A 19,497-nucleotide genomic window follows, 5' to 3' on the forward strand; every position below is an offset into this window, starting at 1 on the left:
CAGGATTAGTTCTTTTATTCATTTCACAGTGACCGGCGAGGGTGTGTCAATACTGATTCTTACCTAACGTCAATGAGTAATATTTCTATGTACAAAAAGATTATCGGCCTTAATAGTGACATAGATAAGGATGTAGAGTTGGAGTAGTGTAACTTATCCTAAAATGCAAGAGAGAGAAGAGAAACTTTCATAATCGTATTACCGAAACCTACCTGCTGCGTGAGGCTTCACTGTTAGGCAGATTATAAGAACTTTCTTTATGAAAACCATAAGCGACATTCAAAACAATAGTATGTTACAATACGAATATATTGGAGTGGGATAACTTTCAATGACATTGAGCACAAAAGGCAATATTTCACGGGACGCTTCTTATGAACGCTTTTCGTTACTCAACTGACATTTCAGCCACTCAAAGCACCATACAAAAATTCAAAATTACCTACCAGCAATAAAAAAAAAACTCCAACAGCACAGCTGATCACTCATGATATCAGATGTCAAGCAAACTAACGTTTATTTAGCACAAAAATAGCTATAGGTTTGAGTAACATAAATTGCTACAAGGGGACCTGCGGCGTAAATACAGCAGAGCTGGGTGAATAGTAGTAGAAAACATCGCGGGACACTATCTATTTTACACTTGTATGCAATTAATTGATCGACGTGAATAGTTGACACCGACCAAGAAGTTGGTAAGTAATATTAAACTTATTGGTATGTTGTCGGGATCATACACTTACTTAAAACTCTTCCTTTAATGAAACAGGAGTGAACAGAAGAAATTATAATTATTGATTAATAATATTTGACCATTAGCTCACTGCTAAAATAAGTTGAATTTTTCTCTCGCAACAATAAGCACTGTCGTAAACATTGCATTTTATGCCTACAATACTACGGCAAACGACGATCTTCCACTGAAGTATATTCATTAGAACACGAAAGTGGATTCCCATTGATGCAGTAGTAATAAAAAATCAATCAATATAGGCCTGAACAGAAATTAAAAACAAGTCTCTGACATAATGTGGCGATGGAACATTTAAGCCAGAAGATGAGGCAACGATCGTTACCAAGGAGGCAGTCCAGCAGACGAGTTGCATTCGCCTGTACATCACTTCAGTACTCATGCGAAAAGAGGAGCCATTTCTGGGAAAAGACGAGAAGGTAAAGTGGACAAAATCTAACAAAAGTTTACATGAGAAAAAAAATTCAAACAGAGGTTAGTGCACACAATTTGAATTGTTACAGCAGCCGAGTCACTTTAGATGCAGTATCCAGAATAATCTAAGTTCACATTCACAAGTTCAAAAAATTCAATAAATAACATTAATTAAGGTGCATTTATACTCATTGTAACATTTACTCAACACCACACGAAGTTTATATCTAAACCCACATAGGAAAAGTTGAGTCCACAAGACGAAAATTATTCATACACTTTCTGAGTACACTCGGACGTTACCTTCGACGAACCATGAAGGAAAAAATTCCCTCATTAAATACTTTGTTGTGTTCCTTCTTAGCGTGAAGCACAGCACTAAACGGGCTACAAACTAGCCAGTTAGAACAGCACACCAAAAAGCCCCCACAAAACAAATCATAAGTGACAAAACGTGTTGACCTTACCAGCTCTTCGCAGCAAATACAATATGATTGATTCCACAGATTATAGTGAAATTAATTACAAAAAATTTGCAAACTGGGTAAATTGAATAATGACGAACGTAATCCGCCTGAGAAACAATTTTGTTGTAAAGTAAATTGTCGGTAATTACAATGCCCGACATAAAATTAATTATTCTTAATAAGTGTCATGAGGCATAATATTTGTGAACACATTCGGTACATTGGTATGCAGTGTGTAGAGCCTCAAAGCGCGTTCACTGGATGAAAGGTAACCCTGCCGAGAAGCGCCAGAAGGAAATGGGAGTAGAGGGAACTAGGAAGTCAGATCTCGCACTCACCGTAAAGGGATAGCAGGGTTCCCGCTCTTTATTTAGCCAAGGGCTAAAATATTTAAGGTCAATTAGCATAGACCATTCTCTGAAACAGCAAGAGGGATAGCTTTCAGCACAAAATTTTTGTAATGAACTTATATGTTAATTGCCAATTGGGGGACATGGTACAGTGACGACGTCAATACTATGCCAGCTTTGGTATAATTACATGCCTATCAAGGGGAGTGGAAAAAAACTACATTGAGGCAGCAGTTTAATTTATGCTAGACAACGTGTGTGATTTGAATTAAAACTAAGCAAATTTGATACTCAGATAACAAATGGCTACAAGAGAAATGTCATCGCTGGATACTAAATACTTTTTATCACCGAGAGTACTTTGAAGAGCTTAATGATGAGCTCCAAGATTTAATGGAAATTGAGACGAATGTCAATCTGGTGCTCAGAGAAGTACTTAGCGGTTACCAGTGAGAAAGCTTGGCAAGCGACGTACCACTGTACCGTTTCGACCGTGACATAAGGGTATCTAACTAGCCCTTGACTGAATTTAATCAGTTTAGCGCGTTAGATGTCGCATAAGCAACAGACGCGAAAGTAGTCAAGCGATTGCTCGAACACGCGAGAATGAAAGTCAACTCGAAATTTAAGCAGGATAATGAAGTTGCGAGACGTGACTGTGGAAGTCGAGGCAACTAACCGTGAGATGAGATTTTTCATTAGAAAATGATTCGAAAACATACAGCGTGTGATGGTGATTTAGACCGAGTACACACCATACTGACGAGCACGTGCCAGGCATATACCAATCACGGTTCAGCCCAGTATTCTTTAATGCATTTCCATGAAAGCATTCACACCAGCCGGTGCAAGGAACCTTTGAAGTCCATGGTGGGAATGCTTCTATAGAAATGCATTGAAGAATATTGAACTGGACCGTGACAAACATATGCCTGACATGTATCCAGCAGAATAGTTTGAACCTGGCCTTAACGGGGAAAAAGCCTGACAAAGGCAAACAGTACAGGAGCAAAATAAGGAGCCTAACTGCATGTGCTGCTCCGGTCAATTCATAAGAAAAATCAACAGAATACGCAGGAACCCATAGCATAATAAAAAATTGTATCAATTAATTAGAATAATTTAAACATTGACGATATAATTGACATTTAAAATAGCACAACAACAACACTGTGGAACAGCAAGAGAGTTAACACAAAACCAGCCTGCCAAAGGTACCAAAAACGTATGAGCATTCGTACACTGTTAGTTAATATAGATGGTTACCATAATCTTTAAAAGGCCACCAATTGTTAGTTAAGTATCTATACACATCTAATTTCGATGCAGAAAAAATTGCAGTGCCAGAACCAAGTTTTTAAAAATAAATAATCTGAAGGGACATTTAAAATCACAGAAATTTCATTCAATGCTCCTGAATATTCCGACTTTGTTTGAGGCAATAATCACATCGACTGTTAGACGGTGAAGCTTGTCAAATGTTAGGATACATGCAAGAAAGTTCGACAGTTCTATTTATCAAATTAAGGTAGAATATGCCATCAACATTGCCCGGGTTTGAATTGTGCCATTAAATCCAAATAAGGACGTAAAAGACAGACGATATTAACCTCGTACGCGTGTAAATACACGTTTCTAGGCTACAAGGCAGATAAAGTCTACTGCTCAATACATTGAAGAGCTCGACACATAATTAAACTTTTTCCAAATGCTGAGCTGGAGAAAATGACGGAAACGTTGCACTCTAATGTGTGAGGAGATTTCACGCGAAAAAAAAAATGCTAAATAAAAAATAATTTTTCCACCTAAAAACAAACAGGAGGTGATTTTAATCAAAATGGCAAATAGAAGATCTACTTCAACAAAATCAATGAGCGTACGAGATATAAACTTGGAACCACACAGACACTTCACAAACCATAATTTAAATTTTACTAAGTCTATTTGAAGCGGTGAACATGTATGACATTAACAAGCAACACACTCTCGTTATTAAGATAATGATAAAAATAATACCAAGGAAAGAACCCACATTAGAAATACCAGAAAACCCTTAGTATAGAAAAAAGCCTGAATGAGAGCAAAAAAAAAAACGGATATTGTAATCCTTTCACCAGTTCAGGCGGAAAAATAGCAGCCTGTGAATCTTGTGAATGACTTACCTAAAGATGCGACGGACGCGAAGTAGCGGACGTCGGTGTCAAGGTCCTCGTTCAGTCGATCCAGGACAGGTTTCACTTGCGACATCAGGCTCCTAACAAAATTAAACTAATTAATACACTCGCACCTAGCGCGATCCTTCGACCCAGATCAATTAAAGAGACAAATTAAAAAAATAATATTATATGTCTTGCTTTTCCTCGCAAGTGCTGCTACTGATAAAAAAAATAATAATCTGTTGCTAAGGTTAATATTTCTAAGAGGGATAAAGCTAGATGATTCCCAGTTCTACTTGTAATAATGTGCTAGTTCTATGCCACCATTGAGGTTGCCTGCATATAGCACATCATGAAGAAACATTTTTTGCCTGATGCTGAAGAAATGATTATTGTTTAGTTTTGAAGGTAATGAGTTGACTAAATCCACTAACTCTTTTTCGATGTGAGGTCCGATGATGTGCAAAGTTTTGGCAACATTGAAGCGCACGTTGGGCACGTTGTCCTGAGCCAGAGCCAGCACGGTGGGCAGGAGGGTCTTAGTAGTCAGTTCCTTGCCACACACTTCCCCCACCACCTGCCACAGACATGCAGATCTTAGAGTCAAGATTACCAGCGAAACACCAAGAGAAATCTTAATGAGTTGTTTGACGCAAGCATAGATTATTATGAAAATAAGAAGTAAGCTCCGAAGTGATCATCAACGCAAATTTAACAAAGGCAGTAAGGTTTCAATGAGACATCAGGGCATGCAATTCTTCTAAGTACTTTAATGTTCAACTATTACGATGATCAATACTGATGATACTATCGCCAAGCCTTCGACAAACTAATGACGATAAACAGATTTTCCAGTTCCATTCCAAATTTTCACAAAAGTTTACGGTAGGAAAAAATGGTTATATGCAATTAAAGCGAGGCCTCATAGACTGACATTGATGCAGGCGAGGCAGGTCATTCTATGCAAGTAGTTGCCGTCCCTGCTCATGGCTGTGATCTTGGGCAGCACGTGCGTATCGGCCCAGTCGTGTCCGAATTTCTCCACTAGTTTCCGCAGGTTATTTGTCGCAGCTTCTCGTATGGCAAAAACTGAAAGCAAAGCAGCACACACAACGATCAAGATTTGACTTTAAGATTTCAATTTAAAATTGATTTTGAGGTCGAAAAGAGAATAATTAATTTTATTTGCCAGAACAAAAAATCCAAACAAAATATCACTCTACAACAATAATTTTTACCATGATCAACAAGCCAGGTCATGCAGAGTTTTGACAAGCTTTGATTGAAGAACTCGACGCCAAGTTGACCAGCCAACAGAGGCATATACTCGATGATGGCCAGCCTTACTCGCCACTTGCTGTCCTCTGCCAGCTCTACAATTGCCGGCAACAGCGACTGCGATAACTGCACAAATCCAGATTAAGATACTGAAACGTCGTGTAAGAAGGCAACTCTGTTAGCTAAAAGTTCCGCTACTTACTGACTGAAAAGGAATTCACATGAGCAGATTATCATATATTCGGTCGATTCATGAAGTTAAATGTAGAATATGGTCAATGAGAAGAACATTTGTTCCGTAGGGCGCAGTTGTGATAAACTTGAACAAATATAGCAAATTAAATTTGCTTAGGTCAGAGGTCATCAAGAAAAATTGCTTTTAGATAGCCAAAAAATACAGATCATCAATTGAGTCGGCAGCACATGAGTAAACAAAAAAAAAGTAAAATTTGAAAGAAAATAATTACATGGATAAAGGATAAACTACAAATTAATTCTGACGAGGAGAAAATCTCGTAAGAGTTTGCTTACCTTATATTCAAACAAAATAGTGAAATATAAGGAAGTAAACAAGCTCTGAACTTAAATTTGGAGCAGGCATACGCAGTAAGATTGCACATAGGAATGTGCACCACAAGTTTGTTTTAAGAGGCACGGCTAGTATCGAGACCCCCTGAGAATTCAAAAGCAATTGGAGATACTAACAATTGGTCAATTTCTGATTAGTAAGTGACCTTGGCGGCCGCCAACATTGTATAGGTAGTACTGCTCAGGTAGAATATGCAAGTTGAGAACTCCATAGAACCTTCTTATTGCCACCAAACCATACTAAGTAAATGATGAACAAGAGTCAACGTACAGACAAGCAACAAAATTTACCTGTTGAATACCAATGACTTCATTGACGCAATCCAGATTGGAAATAATATTGAGGCGAACTTCTGGGCATTCGTCTTTGAGTTGACTGAGGAAGAGCGGCAGCAAGTGAGAGACGGTGTTATCTTTACCCAGGATAGGTGACAGGCCCATAATGACTCCCGCCAGAGCTGACTTCACATGTTGATTGCTGTCCGACACAAGCTCCTGGTGTAAAAAAAACGAATTGATGACAATAATTTCTAAAATGGTTGCTAACAAAGCATGACTAAGATTTTGGAAGGAATAAGCATGAGAACTCAACCATGGCAAGCTAGCAGCAATGAAACTCCTCTAGTGAAAATTAAAATTCTGTAATCAGTGAAGTTCAAAAGTTAACAAGGAAGCTGACTATAACACCCCACATCTACGGACTGCAAAGTAACAACGGTGGAGTAAACAATACCGTACTAACCTTGACGCAGGGAAGGATGTTGTTCATGATCACCGTTTCCTGGGCACTCGGATCAAGATTCTGACAGAAGTCTTTCAGTTTACCAGCCGAAGCTGCCCGCACCTGCAAACATAATGAACCTTGAGTATGATAGTCAGTTCTTGAGAAATTTACTACTTATGTTTGATAGTAATAATAAATATGATCATAAAACTTACAAATATATTAGTATAGCTTAAAAATTAAGATTAGTATGTTATAAAAAAAACTCTTGGTAACCAAGTCTTTGATTTAGATACTTGACCATCCAAATGACAACACCAAAACCTCTCTTGCTGCCACTGAAAAATCACAAACAGGCTCGTGTCTACCCATCAGTGACATCATGAACTGCTGCTTCTGAAAGAAATGGCTACTCAAAAAGAACGCTTTATATGGTTTATGAGCATAGCAGACACGTCAATATAAGCAATTTATTACCTCAGCCTCAACATCCTTGAGAAGGAGCTGATAGGCCTGCACGAGGTCGTTGCGCGTTATTTCTGGCCCTACTGCGTTCTGCAGCTCAATGAAGCTGTCGGCCACCATGTAGCGGACGCGCCACGACTTGTCCTCTGCAGAGGCTCTGTTCAAATAAAATATTTCATTTATTTATCTACACACCTTACAATTTTGCTCAGAGAAAATCTCAAGAGAGCTAAAATAATGCATCAAATTTCACTGACGTCGCAAAATGTCAAAATAATTCAATTATTCATATAGCAAAAGTGTAATTCAGTTAATAACAATTTTCACAATGTTGAAAGGAAACCGGAATAAAATAAAGCTTGTATTCACCTAAGTGTGGGCATAACGAGAGCTTCTGTGTCCTCTTGAGGGAGAAGTCCTGCCATGCTCACGCACGCCTTTACCGCCAGCAGACGAACTGAATCCTGTAGGGAAACGTAACATTAATATCCTGCCACAAAATAAATCCTTCACATTCAATGAACAAATTAACAACAGATAAAACGCCAAAAATCTAATCACCTATTACGTTTTTTGTGATGAATGATATTTCACCAGGAAAAATATACATACAAAATATTTCGAGCGTCATTGAAATGTAACTAGTGCACAATACAATATGTAAATTTTTCAACAATCTTCAGAAGAAAGACAGTAATGATTTGGTGTATGGTTTTCATTTCAAACTGCACTTTAGAATTGATGAAGTAGAGACTGACCTGCTCATCTGTAGCAAGAGCCACGAACATAGGGATCATGTCACTCTTGAGATACTCAGGCTCCACCACCTTGGCAAACTCGCCCAGCTTCGAGGCGGCCGCACGGCGCACCATTGGCGTGTCGTCCTGACACAGGGAGCGGAAGTATGCCCGCAATTCCGCTGTCAAATGAGGACCAATTGGTAGAAAATTAGTGCAAAATTCCTTTGAAAATGACTGAATTTTACTATACTATGTCATTAAATGCAATATCAACCATCAATAGCTTTAAAATAAACGTTTTTGAATCATAGATGCAAACGCAGGAGCAAAGTGTAATATCAAAGATGATCAATATGCATTATAATGATTTGAACTTGTGATAAGGCACTTTAAAATTTTTAAATTTTTTTTATCAATATAATTCATACACCTATTTTGCACAAAATTATTTTTGCAAGCATTATGTGCCACCTTGATAGTAATCAACATCACTAATGTCAATTTCCGGGCTTGAATTAAAAGCATAAATCCTTAAAAAAAAGTCAATTACTCAAAGAACACTTGAGCTTGATGTGCTAGGATACTAACATTTTGTTGCAACTGAGAGCCTTGGGTAACAATTGGCAAAAAGACCACATGCAGAAGTCCTGGCAGTGAACCAGTCACCCACAGCAAGCCTTTTAACCAAAGGAACAAACTGCTGTTCGAGGTGCTCGACGCTGTGCTCCTGGCATATGTGACGCAGGCTGTCCACAGCCTTGTCCCGCACTACGGTCTCCTCAACTGTGGCCAGCGACTCTAGGGGCCGCTGTTTGGAGACACAGCATGTCATTTCTTATATGATATGAGGAATTTGTATTTCATGATCTGGACTAAAAACATGCATGAACTATCAGAATGTATGAATTCAAATTGAAGTTTGTAAAACTCAATTTTCAAGTTACAATAGATAACATCATTCACATGACATTCCAATTAATCTCATATCATTCTAGTCAATCATTACCAAGTTTAATAAATTTAAAATCTATTTTTAAGTACCTCAAAAAATCAGAAATTAAACATAAAAATTATATATGCATTGTGAGAAACCCAAATGCAAAACTTTAGATCCCTATGTCATGTCAGGTTATTTTAATATATCAGGATGATTTTCAGAAGAATCCCCACTTGTTACACCATATAATAATAAAAATACTAAGTAAACCTTAATTAGCAGAGGGATTTATACACATTGTTGTGTCCTATGGACTTGCAGATAATAAATTAATATAGTAACAAATATCTACTGAGAACATACAAGAAATGATTAGATACTTAAACTGAAACAAAATCAGAGTTCAATAATACATACCAGAAGAACATAGACATGTTCTGGTCCACCAACAAGAGTTGTGAATGTGCCGAGCTGTTCAGCCAGAGCAAGCAGCACTTCATCTTCATCATAGATTGTGTCAGTCAAGAATGGAATGAGCTCTGTACGCGTCCTCTCCACTCCCAATGCCAAGGCAATGGTTGACAATTTCTTGATAGAATTTAACCGCAACTGTAAAAAAGAAATCCAATTGTTTAAATGCATTACTGATCTAAAACAAACTTCAATTAAATTGGAATTCAATTAACCCTTCATACAAAATGTTTAGTGGGGTTTTCAAAGAGCCTTTCTCTTGCAAAGAAAATAAGGTGGGCTACAGTGCACAGTGGCTGTTTCAAAGATCAGATCAGGAACTCCTCATGCAACTTTAAGCTAATGTTGATCCAGAAAACTGCTTAAAGATGATGTGCAAAAAATCTAAATGATTTTTACATCAAATCTAAATGCCTTACATCCAAAGCAAATTCAAAATTCACAATGAAAGGTCATGACCCAAAGGTAGGTATATATTGACTGCAATAATATGTACCTATACATTTATTTTTAGAAAAATTCATTGATAACATAATTTGCTAAAAGGCAGGAAACTTCTAATATGTTTGGTTTTCAAAATAAAAATTTGGTAAAAATTCTAGTTGAACTACCAATTCAATGGTAATCAAAACTTCAGACTATTGTGTCAAATCATTATCCTGCAATTAACCTATAGGTTAATATAATACATTGAAATTAGTATTATACAAGAGAATTTGCTTCTTTATATATCAATGCTTTTTGTAACATGAAAAGGAATGTTTGTTGCATTTGAAAGGTTAAAAGAATAAAACTTCTTCCTGAAACATGCCTTTTGATCTACCAATGTCATCTGAAGAATTGTTCAACTCTATGATAATTTAAATCAACCAATTCTCTGGTCATTAATTGCATGTGAATAAACAAGTAAATTCAGCCATCTAATGCCGATTTCTGCACTCAAGGCCTGGCAGCAAGAGATAAAATGATGATGAAAGCAGAACTGAAGAAATCATGAGAAAAATCAAAAGTGAAGTCAAAAATATGAAATCGGGAGACTCAGAAAGGTATCTTAAACAGAGTCAAAGAATAATAAGTGAGCAGCTTCATCTCAAGATCATTGATGAAGTAAGCTGGCTCCATGACCCCCTTGACAACAATGTCACACCCTGGACTATATGGAGCAATGGCCAATGCAAATAAAAATTTGGAGTTCTTCAAAAGGCCACTGTGATCTGTAAATTATGCTTCAAAGAAGATTGTAGACTTCTTCATGCATTTGATTACATTCCAATAATTGCAGTAACAACTACAACATTGAACAGCCATTCCTCTTACCACCTGAGGCAAGCTCACAGCCAGACCCAGTCTCAAAGCATTTAAATTGAGCAACTTCCGTCTCAAAATCAGCAATGAATTTAACGAATTCAAGGCTCCATGACACTCTTGACAATGTCAAACTTAACAAGACTGTCCCTTGCACTGTGCTGGAGGAACCCACCACATTGTCATCTTGCAGTGACCTAAAATCATCTAACCAACATTAGCTAAAACCTTCATCTCTATGGATTGGACTCCAGCTATCCATCTCATAACTATCGGATTTTATGATCTTTGAGATTGTTTTTGAGTTATTTTTATGGTTCCAAATTTTCTTGTCGAATCATTTAAGTGCATCATGTACTACTTACTTCCACCAAGATTTCAGTAGTCAATGCTTCCTATAACTTCATAAAACAAATAAAAAAATTTTCAAGAACCGCGTTTTTTTTCAACGGACAAAAAAGAAAAAATTTACTCTTACATAACATTAAAGTTATGTAATGTTATGCAAGAGTTAATGTTTTTCTTTTTTGTCCATTAAAAACATGTTTTTTTATTTTTTGTTTTTTTTTCATCATTTTTAGTTTTGTAAAAACCAGAAAAATGTGGTTTTTAAAAATGGTTTTATATTTATTTATTTTCTACTTTTCAGTTTGATAGTTTTAGTAATTAACCCATTAATGCCGAGCAGTTCCATTTGGAACCAGCAGAAAAAAATGGATTCATAATAAAATTGTATGGTCAAATCAATATACTAGTGGATGCATAGGTTTGATACACATCTTGTCCATGTTCTGGCAACGTTTGGTTCTGCTGCGCCAACTACTCTCTGCTCAGTTAACATTAAAAGATTGTAAGTACCGGGTGTCAGACAGAAGGGCTTGACATCATTGCAGAGAAAGGTAAGTAGTTTGTTCTAAGAATATATTATTTATAAGTTAGATGCAGAATTTTATCGATAAAGAGAGTACTTTTAATCCTGTATATGGTATTACGTGATATAATGTTTCTAAAGTCTTTTAGATCATGAAATATTTTGTCTGGTTCCAAATGGAACCGCTCGGCAGTAGTGTAAGCATTCCGGTCATCTCATTTTCCTAGTAGATTACTATGTGATATAGTTACGCATTGTATTTCAAAAACTTGTTTGTACCTTGAAATTATTTATTTAGATCTTAGATCTAAGTTTTTCTGTTATTTATTAGTGAACCATTATCTTTAGAGCTGTTAGGAATATATATCCCGAAAGTTGAAATATTTGGAAGTAGGTACGTTGAGCACTATACGATTGTTCATCCCGAGTCACTTTTTTTCTAATTGTTTTTTTGGCAGATCATAACATGAAATAATTGAGATTTCGAGAGAAGAATAACACGATGATCAAATATTTGCTACTGAACCTTTCACAGAAGCAGCAACAAACAAAACATACTGAGATTCAGATAACTCAGATGACGCAGCCACTAGCAATTCTGCTTGCCTATCGAGAATAGTCATTGTAGCAACAGTAATCACCGAATGTGATAACAATGACTATCGACAGAGAAGAAAGTCAACTGTGGTCGATATGGCCACATTATACTACGACATATAAGTGGCTAGCCCGTGAGATTTAGTTATAAACTTTGGGCAGCAGATAAATCAGATGATATTTTTCTGCAATTGAAGCTAATCGGCGAATCTAATAGAAAAAGAAACTTGTTCATGGGCTGGAACATGGATTGGTCCCATAAACATGATACTATTGGTCCCAAGCCAACATATTATATGTGATATCTATTCTGGTTTCATTTGGCTTCTCAAAAAACTCTTGAAAAAAGAATGGCTATTGCAATAAATTTTCAAAAAGATTGGTTAGGAAATGCAATAATGCAGGAGACCCTAAATAAAACAATCAGTATCTATAGTGCACCCTTCTACTTCAATCCTTGATGAAGTGCAATACAACAATCGACAACATCGGCTAACAAAGAGACTTCAGAAGCACTGCAAATGCAGTGCTTCGTAAACAATGTTGACAACGCACCCACAAACATTCGTAAAATGGTCAACCTTCCTGTTCATTTTGATGAATGGAAGCATTCTATGCTAAAAATTAAATTGTATTCTGCCATGATTGGTTCATCATCAGTATTGTCCATTATGAATACGTATATTACGTATTATCCATTATGAACAACCTTGCTTGATTTACTATCGGAAAAAGTGTTGTTTGAAGAAACGTTATGATAATGCTGAGCGGTTCCATATGGAACCAAGCTATATTTTTTCACATACAACGAAAAATAAATATATGAGCATATTCTTTGTTTATTACCATCACAAATGATAATATTCTCACAAGGAACCCCCAAAAAAATCAGTAAATAATTCTCGTCATTAATGGGTTGAAACAAATTCATCTGAAGTTATTCTCCATAGATTCAGTTTTATTGAAAAATAGACTAAGCGCTATAGACATAAATATTTTCCCTTATTAGTTTCCAAAAAATATTTTGGATGCTAGGTCTAAATGCGTGGAGGTGAGGCAAACTAGACACAACACAGACAAACAGAAACATATAAATGAACACCAACAAAAAGAAGATATAAAGAAAGTTTTGCAGACATAGCCCACCATCCATCCCACCTAGAACTATTTAGTCTATAGTCCTCCCGCCTTAGAAATTGAGAAGCGTTACCACCTGTTCAATGCTGTGGTTCATCCATTATTCCGGCTCAATATTATTGCGTGATGTTTTTCAAACTTTACCCTAAATGATGCCAAGGAGTTTTTGTCCCCTTAGTTAATGAAGCCTTACTGTAATTCAAAACTCTAGATACTTGTAGCGTCCTAGATACTTGTTCTAAATTTTCGTCTTAGATACTTGACATAAGCTAATCGATCGAAAAAAGTCTGGTAAATCCACCGAATCTAATGGAAAATCATGTATCAAGAACCCGGTTCCAATGACCACTCTAGAGCGTATTTTACCGCGTTTCTAAATCATTTAACGCTCCTAAATCATTTTCCAATGTAATCAAGTCTGTACATTTGACAAAAAAAAATTGATTCCCAAACATGAATTTTTAGTTTTTTTATTTATTTTGTTCTTAATTTTTTTTTCTAACAATTTTTTTAAATTATTACTTCTGATGATCAAATCTTGAATTGTTAGACAGCATAAGCATGTATGCCAAATTTCAACTTACTAGGATGTTTAGAAGAGCTCTAAATTAAGGTCTGAATTTTTGGTGACAGACAGGCAGACAGACATGAAACGAAGCTAAGAAAAACGCAGTAAAAATTGATGGTGTTACATTTAAAACATCATTGATAAATTAAAATTACTTTCTTACACTTGTATTTTGAGTCTTATTGAATAAATTCTCTGGCCATCAACCACTCTTGTTTAAACAATAAATATAAATATGCAGAAATTCAAATTTCTAAGCAGAGTGCAAGCATGCAAGTTAATTACTTAAGATTTATTAACAGCTGTATACAGCTTAAAAATTTTGAATATTGAAGGACATTGCAATAAAAATGATAATGTTTTTGCTCTAATTCCCTGATAATTCAACTTCTCAAGAGGCTTAACCTTACTAAAACCTAGTTGTTCTAATAATAGTAAATTTTGCTGAAAGATTGTTCGTCCTAAAAAATCTTAACAAGCTACAATAAAACAAGGTGACTTGTATGGTTTTGAAAATCCTGTACTCAGCTAGTTCTTGCCTTCGAAAAATTGTGTAGATGGATTTTGACGTACCATACCATGAGATGACCTGAAAATGTAATAAAGGGATATATTTTATACACCCCCCCCCCCCCGAGGCTATTAGGGACACCCCCAAAAACACATTTACAGTAGAACCTCAGTTAGCAAAGGCTCCAGTTACAAAAAAAATTGATTACAAACAAAGAATATTGATTACATCTACCTCGCTCAGTGAAAAAAATTTCCCGGGGCTATTTGGGACACCCCCCAAAAACGCATTTACAGTAGAACCTCAGTTTGCAAAGGCTCCAGTTAAGAAAAAAATTGTTTAAAAACAAAGAATATTGATTACATTTACCTCCTCGCTCAGTGAAAAAATTTCACTTATCGAAAAATTAGTGTATCACCGGTCATCACAAAATTGTGCATAGAATGTCATCTATAGAATTGTGCACCAGGCATCATAGAATGAAAAGTAATTGACCTAAACTATAATTCATTTCTCCAAAACATATGATGGTTGTCACTAAAACATTTCTTTCTATTTCAGGTATGTTTTTAATGATCTATTTTTTATAGTAAATTCACTTAACCCAATTAAAATGGCGTGAAATTACAAGCCGTCCTATAAGCTTACAGATACAGAAAAAATGCTATAGGGCTGCTGATATGAAGCTTGCAGTGGACAAGGTTGTTGTAAATGCTCAATGGCATGTTCATGGATACGGTAATATTGCATCAATAATATGGTAATATCGCATCAATAATATAGTAATTAATGTATATGGTAATATATCAATAAAGGAAAAACAAGTAAAAATCACACTCTACATCATCTACAATGAAAGAGGAGGACTTCAGAGTACTGTTAGTAATGGATGAGTACACTCTGCATGCTTCAAATGTTTTAAAATGAAGTTTTATTCCAAGTGTCACTAGTAGCCCCGTTCAACGGGGCTACTCGAGACTTTTTTTGCTTCTGGCACCTTACGAATAGCATATGGAATTTTTTGGAGAAGCCATGTGATAGCCCTTGCAAAGAGCTTTGAAATGAGCCTAAACTTGTCTCCAAAATGTTTCATGGTAAGAAGTTATGAATGAAAAATGTTCAAAATCGTCCCGAGTAGCCCCGGTTGACGGTTTTTCAATGATTATAAAATTGAATAATGCATTAACTTGGGTGTTTGTAGCAAGACTTTTCATTTCACATTTCTAGTGTTTGACTCCAAACAGAAAAATTCAAGTTTTTTTCTCATATCTTATAAAAAATTGCACTAAGTTTAGTTTAGTTTAGTGTCCAAATGTTTACTAGCGCTTCAGCTATTAAGCTATCTCGCACCGAAAGTCAAGATGAACATCACCATAAAGGTGGAAGGTCTCAATTATTCATCACCCACAAGGGGCGGAAGGTCTCAGATGTCCAGCCCGCTGAAGCTGGCTCGAAGGAAGCAGCGTTAGCATCTCAAAAGAGACGAAGTGACAAGGAGGGACAGGTGAAAAGCAACAGAAACGAAGACACTCGAACAAGAGGTCGCTTACACGGGACGTCGGCCGCCCGCACGAGAGAGACAGAGAAGGGAAATGTAAGGAATCCTGCCTACATAATAACTTAACCCCACAACTGAGACCTACAGTCAGACACCGCGAGCTCAGCGGTGGGGCGCTAAGGAACAATCCCCCTAGGAGCGCGAAATCCCATAGGACTTCTGACGAGCACAGACACCCGTCAGAAGTCCCCCCTGAGGGGTAAAATTGCACTAAGCACTGTAAAGTTTATACAGAACCCCAAGGCAGCTACTATTAGTGTATATGCACAAAAATTCCCAGGCTGGTAATGCTAGTAGTTTTTAGTTAGAAAGCTAAATTATTCAAAAATGAAAAAACCTACACATGCATAAAAATCCATGTCTTATAAAATCCCCACTAATAAAAAAAAATTTTCTGATAACATTCTGTAGTTCAAAATAGTTTATGCCTTGAAAGTTTGACCTTCTTTCTTCATGAACAGCCTTCTTTTGTCAAGTATGTCAAGATTTGAGTCTATTGAATGAACTAAAATATCAATTAGTTACAGGATAAAAAAGCCAAAAGCCATGGACTTGGCTTGGCTCCCCTCATTTCACACACTGACTGAAGGGTTTTAGGAATGACTAATATTTTTTCAAACTGGCTTTATGGACTTTAATGATATTGTCATTTCGATGACTAAACTTTCTTTGGTTCATTAAAATAAAATAATTACTGCTTATAAACAACCAACGTTTTCTAAAAGACACAAGACGTTCAAAAACTCGCTATGGGAAACAAAATCATTCAGGATTTGAAGTGAAGTTATCAAGACAAATTCGACATTATAGGGCGAAAACATTAATAAATTCGTACTTAGAAGCGTATCAATTTGGTGTTTAAATTTTGAAACAATTTTCCATCATTTAAATGTCACTGTGAAATGTGGATCAAATCTATTTATTATGAAATTGAACTTTACAAGACCAAAACAAGGTGTCTGACACCGTCTTGTCTAATGTCAAAATTCAACACAATGTTGCCATACGCCGTGAAAGATTAGCAATTTATTCCATCATTCCGTGTGGATTCGAGAACTTTGTTGGTATTGGTGAAATTGTGAGAATTTTCTGCAAAAGTTTATGCAATTTTTATTTTGGAACATATTCATTACAAAATTTGTCGATACAGATACACGACTAATGTATGTATTGGAGGGAAAAGTCGCCGACTTTTTATCGGTTTTCAAACCACACGCAAGCGAGTTAAAGGAAGTGCAGCTGTCCGGGTGTCCGCAGTTTCTGACAAGCTCAGTGTAAGAGTATCAATTGTCACTTTGGTGGAAGGTGTAAGGCATTGTGGCAAAGCAGAGTTTTTTTAGACTCTCCCTCAAGTTCATTTCTGAGTCCTATAAGTAGACAAGTAAAGTATCATGGATAGGTACCAGCATTATCATACATAAAAAATTGGTTTAAATCTTGAGTAAATGAGGAAATTAAAAATGAGCTGATTCTAAAAAATCTCTGGTTTCAGTGGTTTGTGACTATGGCGTAAGGTGGTTAATTTTTCGATACATTTTCTTCTGTTAACATGGTAATATATTACCTATACAGAATTCCATACTGGGCTAGTATGGAATATATCTACTTGGCGAGCCGCGACTGAATTTTTCGAGCCGTGGTTTTATGGATTTGCCAGCCGTGATTCCATTTCTACGAGCCGTGATTCTATTTAACCGAGCCGTGAATTCCATATCTCGGCCATGAAAAGCCATTTACGAGGTGCAAATGCGAATTTATTTACAAAGTTTATGCACGTGTTACCCCAAATCTCTAATTTTACCCTTAAACAGTCAAACGGCAACAATAAAATTTGTCTCTACTGTAAGTTCAGCACGTGTTAATATACAGTCTGACCGCTTTGACATGACCGCAACTATGCGAGATCTTCAACAAACGTTTTGTTTATTTGTTTACATTACGATGTTTATGTTTTTTCTGCAAGATATTTTTGGCAGAAACGGTAAAGCAATGCGGATTGCGGAAGTTGAAAATTTTATGAAATGACATGTTTGCAAAGTGCAAACCGCGATTTTTTAATCAAACAAAAATTTATGACATTCAAGCCGCGAGATTTCATACCTACTGAAATTATATTATATTAGAGCCGCGATATTTCAGACAAAAATAGGACTTATCCAGACTAGATACTGGGCAATAGTATGGCGCGCAAAGTATGACATCACTATTTCAACCATCAACTAATGCCTGGAACTAATAAAAAGCCTAATATATAAAGGAAAAAAGTCAAGAAGTGTCAGAATTACCCATGATGTCAGAATATAGGTACCACGTTTACCCTAAATGAGGAAATTAAAAATTACCTGATCCTAAAAAATCACTGGTTTGCCACTAGTACTGTCCCCTTCACTCATAGTGACAAACCAGATTTTTTTAGAATTGGTTCATTTTTAATTTCCTAATTTTCTGAAGATTTAAACCAATTTCTTATGCATGATAATGCTGGTAGGTAGCCAGGATACTTTACTGAGTTTACTCACTGAGTAAACTCACGGTGAGTTTACTGGTCTACTTATAGCTAAGCCTACTAGGACTCAAAAATGAACTTGAGGGAGAGTCTAAAAAATTCTGTGCTTTGCCACTATCACTATGCCTTCACCATTGGCCATCAGCCCATCACTGAATCTGAAAGTCTGAACATGTGATTCATAATTTCATAGAGTTGGAACTTGGGAGCTTCTCTCCTTCTCATATTGTGAAAATGCTTAGATAATCAAAATCTACATAAACAGCTCCTGAATTGCTCTGCATTGAAATTTAAAATAAATTTACACATTGTAGATTTTGTTTCCAGTCTTTTAGATGCACCTTCACTTCAGTTGATGATGATTCACCTTTTCGTCTATAATACTAATAGGCTAATATAATGTGGTTTTTATCAAATATTAATCAATGGATTATTATAAAATAGCTGAATTATCAGGGTTACGAAAATAACTGCACTCTGTCAACCTATGCATTAATGAAATTCGTTCTGGAAAGTATAACTAAATTAAACTAGCTATCTACCGTAATACTAGAACGGAAAGATTTGGGATCAAGAACAAGAAGCCATAAGCATCTGCTTGCTAGTTTGAAGTAAAGAATTTTCTTACCTGAACATCCTCATTTCTTAATTCATCTATTAAAACAGCAATAGGATAAAGTGATTCATCACTTGAAGTTTCTGTAGTTGCACCACTTGTGGCCATTTTGTAAATAAATAGGTAGACTTACGAGACACACTTTCTGACACAACTCTCACAACACTACGATAGGCGGTGCGCAGACGTAGCGCGCAAGAACAAATGAATGATCAGTTGCGTTTTCACTACATGAAAAAATAAATGATATAACAAAAAATTGAAGCAACATAATTGATTATAAAATATATGCCTCGTTGGAGGAAGGAATTGTGGATCACATTTAATTTAATTTTATTCGTCCAATGTCCCTACGCTGTTCAATTTTACAAACTTACCATCATAACAATGCTGCTGTGGGATTTTCTTTATAATATTTATATTAGAAAGAAACTAGAGACACAGACATTGAATTAAATTATATTAGTATAAACCAAGTGTATTGTAA

The 19,497-nt window shown here is 36.1% G+C and overlaps 1 protein-coding gene across 2 annotated transcripts; it reads right to left on the bottom strand.

The window, feature by feature from the left end:
- On the bottom strand, positions 1-19,201 carry LOC108671457 (serine/threonine-protein phosphatase 2A 65 kDa regulatory subunit A alpha isoform). 2 transcript variants are annotated; one of them, XR_001930811.2, is made up of 14 exons: positions 19,023-19,201; positions 9,288-9,479; positions 8,522-8,741; positions 7,952-8,112; positions 7,563-7,657; positions 7,206-7,350; positions 6,747-6,848; positions 6,296-6,499; positions 5,377-5,542; positions 5,073-5,227; positions 4,573-4,715; positions 4,145-4,236; positions 1,971-2,049; positions 1-1,152 (listed from the first exon to the last, which is right to left on the bottom strand). XR_001930811.2 is itself a non-coding variant. In XM_018159007.2 (13 exons), the coding sequence occupies exons 1-13, from the start codon at positions 19,116-19,118 to the stop codon at positions 1,130-1,132; spliced, it is 1,794 nt and encodes a 597-aa protein (XP_018014496.1). In that variant the 5' UTR covers positions 19,119-19,201; the 3' UTR covers positions 1-1,129. The 2 variants fall into 2 exon arrangements, 1 of the variants encoding a protein (XP_018014496.1); XM_018159007.2 differs by lacking the exon at positions 1,971-2,049.
- Between the last annotated feature and the right edge of the window lie 296 nt (positions 19,202-19,497).

Source organism: Hyalella azteca, unplaced genomic scaffold (genome assembly GCF_000764305.2).
Source record: "Hyalella azteca isolate HAZT.00-mixed unplaced genomic scaffold, Hazt_2.0.2 contig6871, whole genome shotgun sequence".
NCBI lineage: Eukaryota > Metazoa > Arthropoda > Malacostraca > Amphipoda > Hyalellidae > Hyalella > Hyalella azteca.

Bases quoted from the DNA above. Each gene is read 5' to 3' on its own strand.
- LOC108671457 (XM_018159007.2), bottom strand. From the start codon at position 19,118: ATGGCCACAAGTGGTGCAACTACAGAAACTTCAAGTGATGAATCACTT. The intron at 8,742-9,287 runs GTATGTATTATT...GTCTCCAAACAG, and splicing joins AACATGTCTATGTTCTTCTG to CGGCCCCTAGAGTCGCTGGC. The intron at 1,153-4,144 runs GTAAGTCATTCA...GTCTTTTCCCAG, and splicing joins CGCGTCCGTCGCATCTTTAG to AAATGGCTCCTCTTTTCGCA.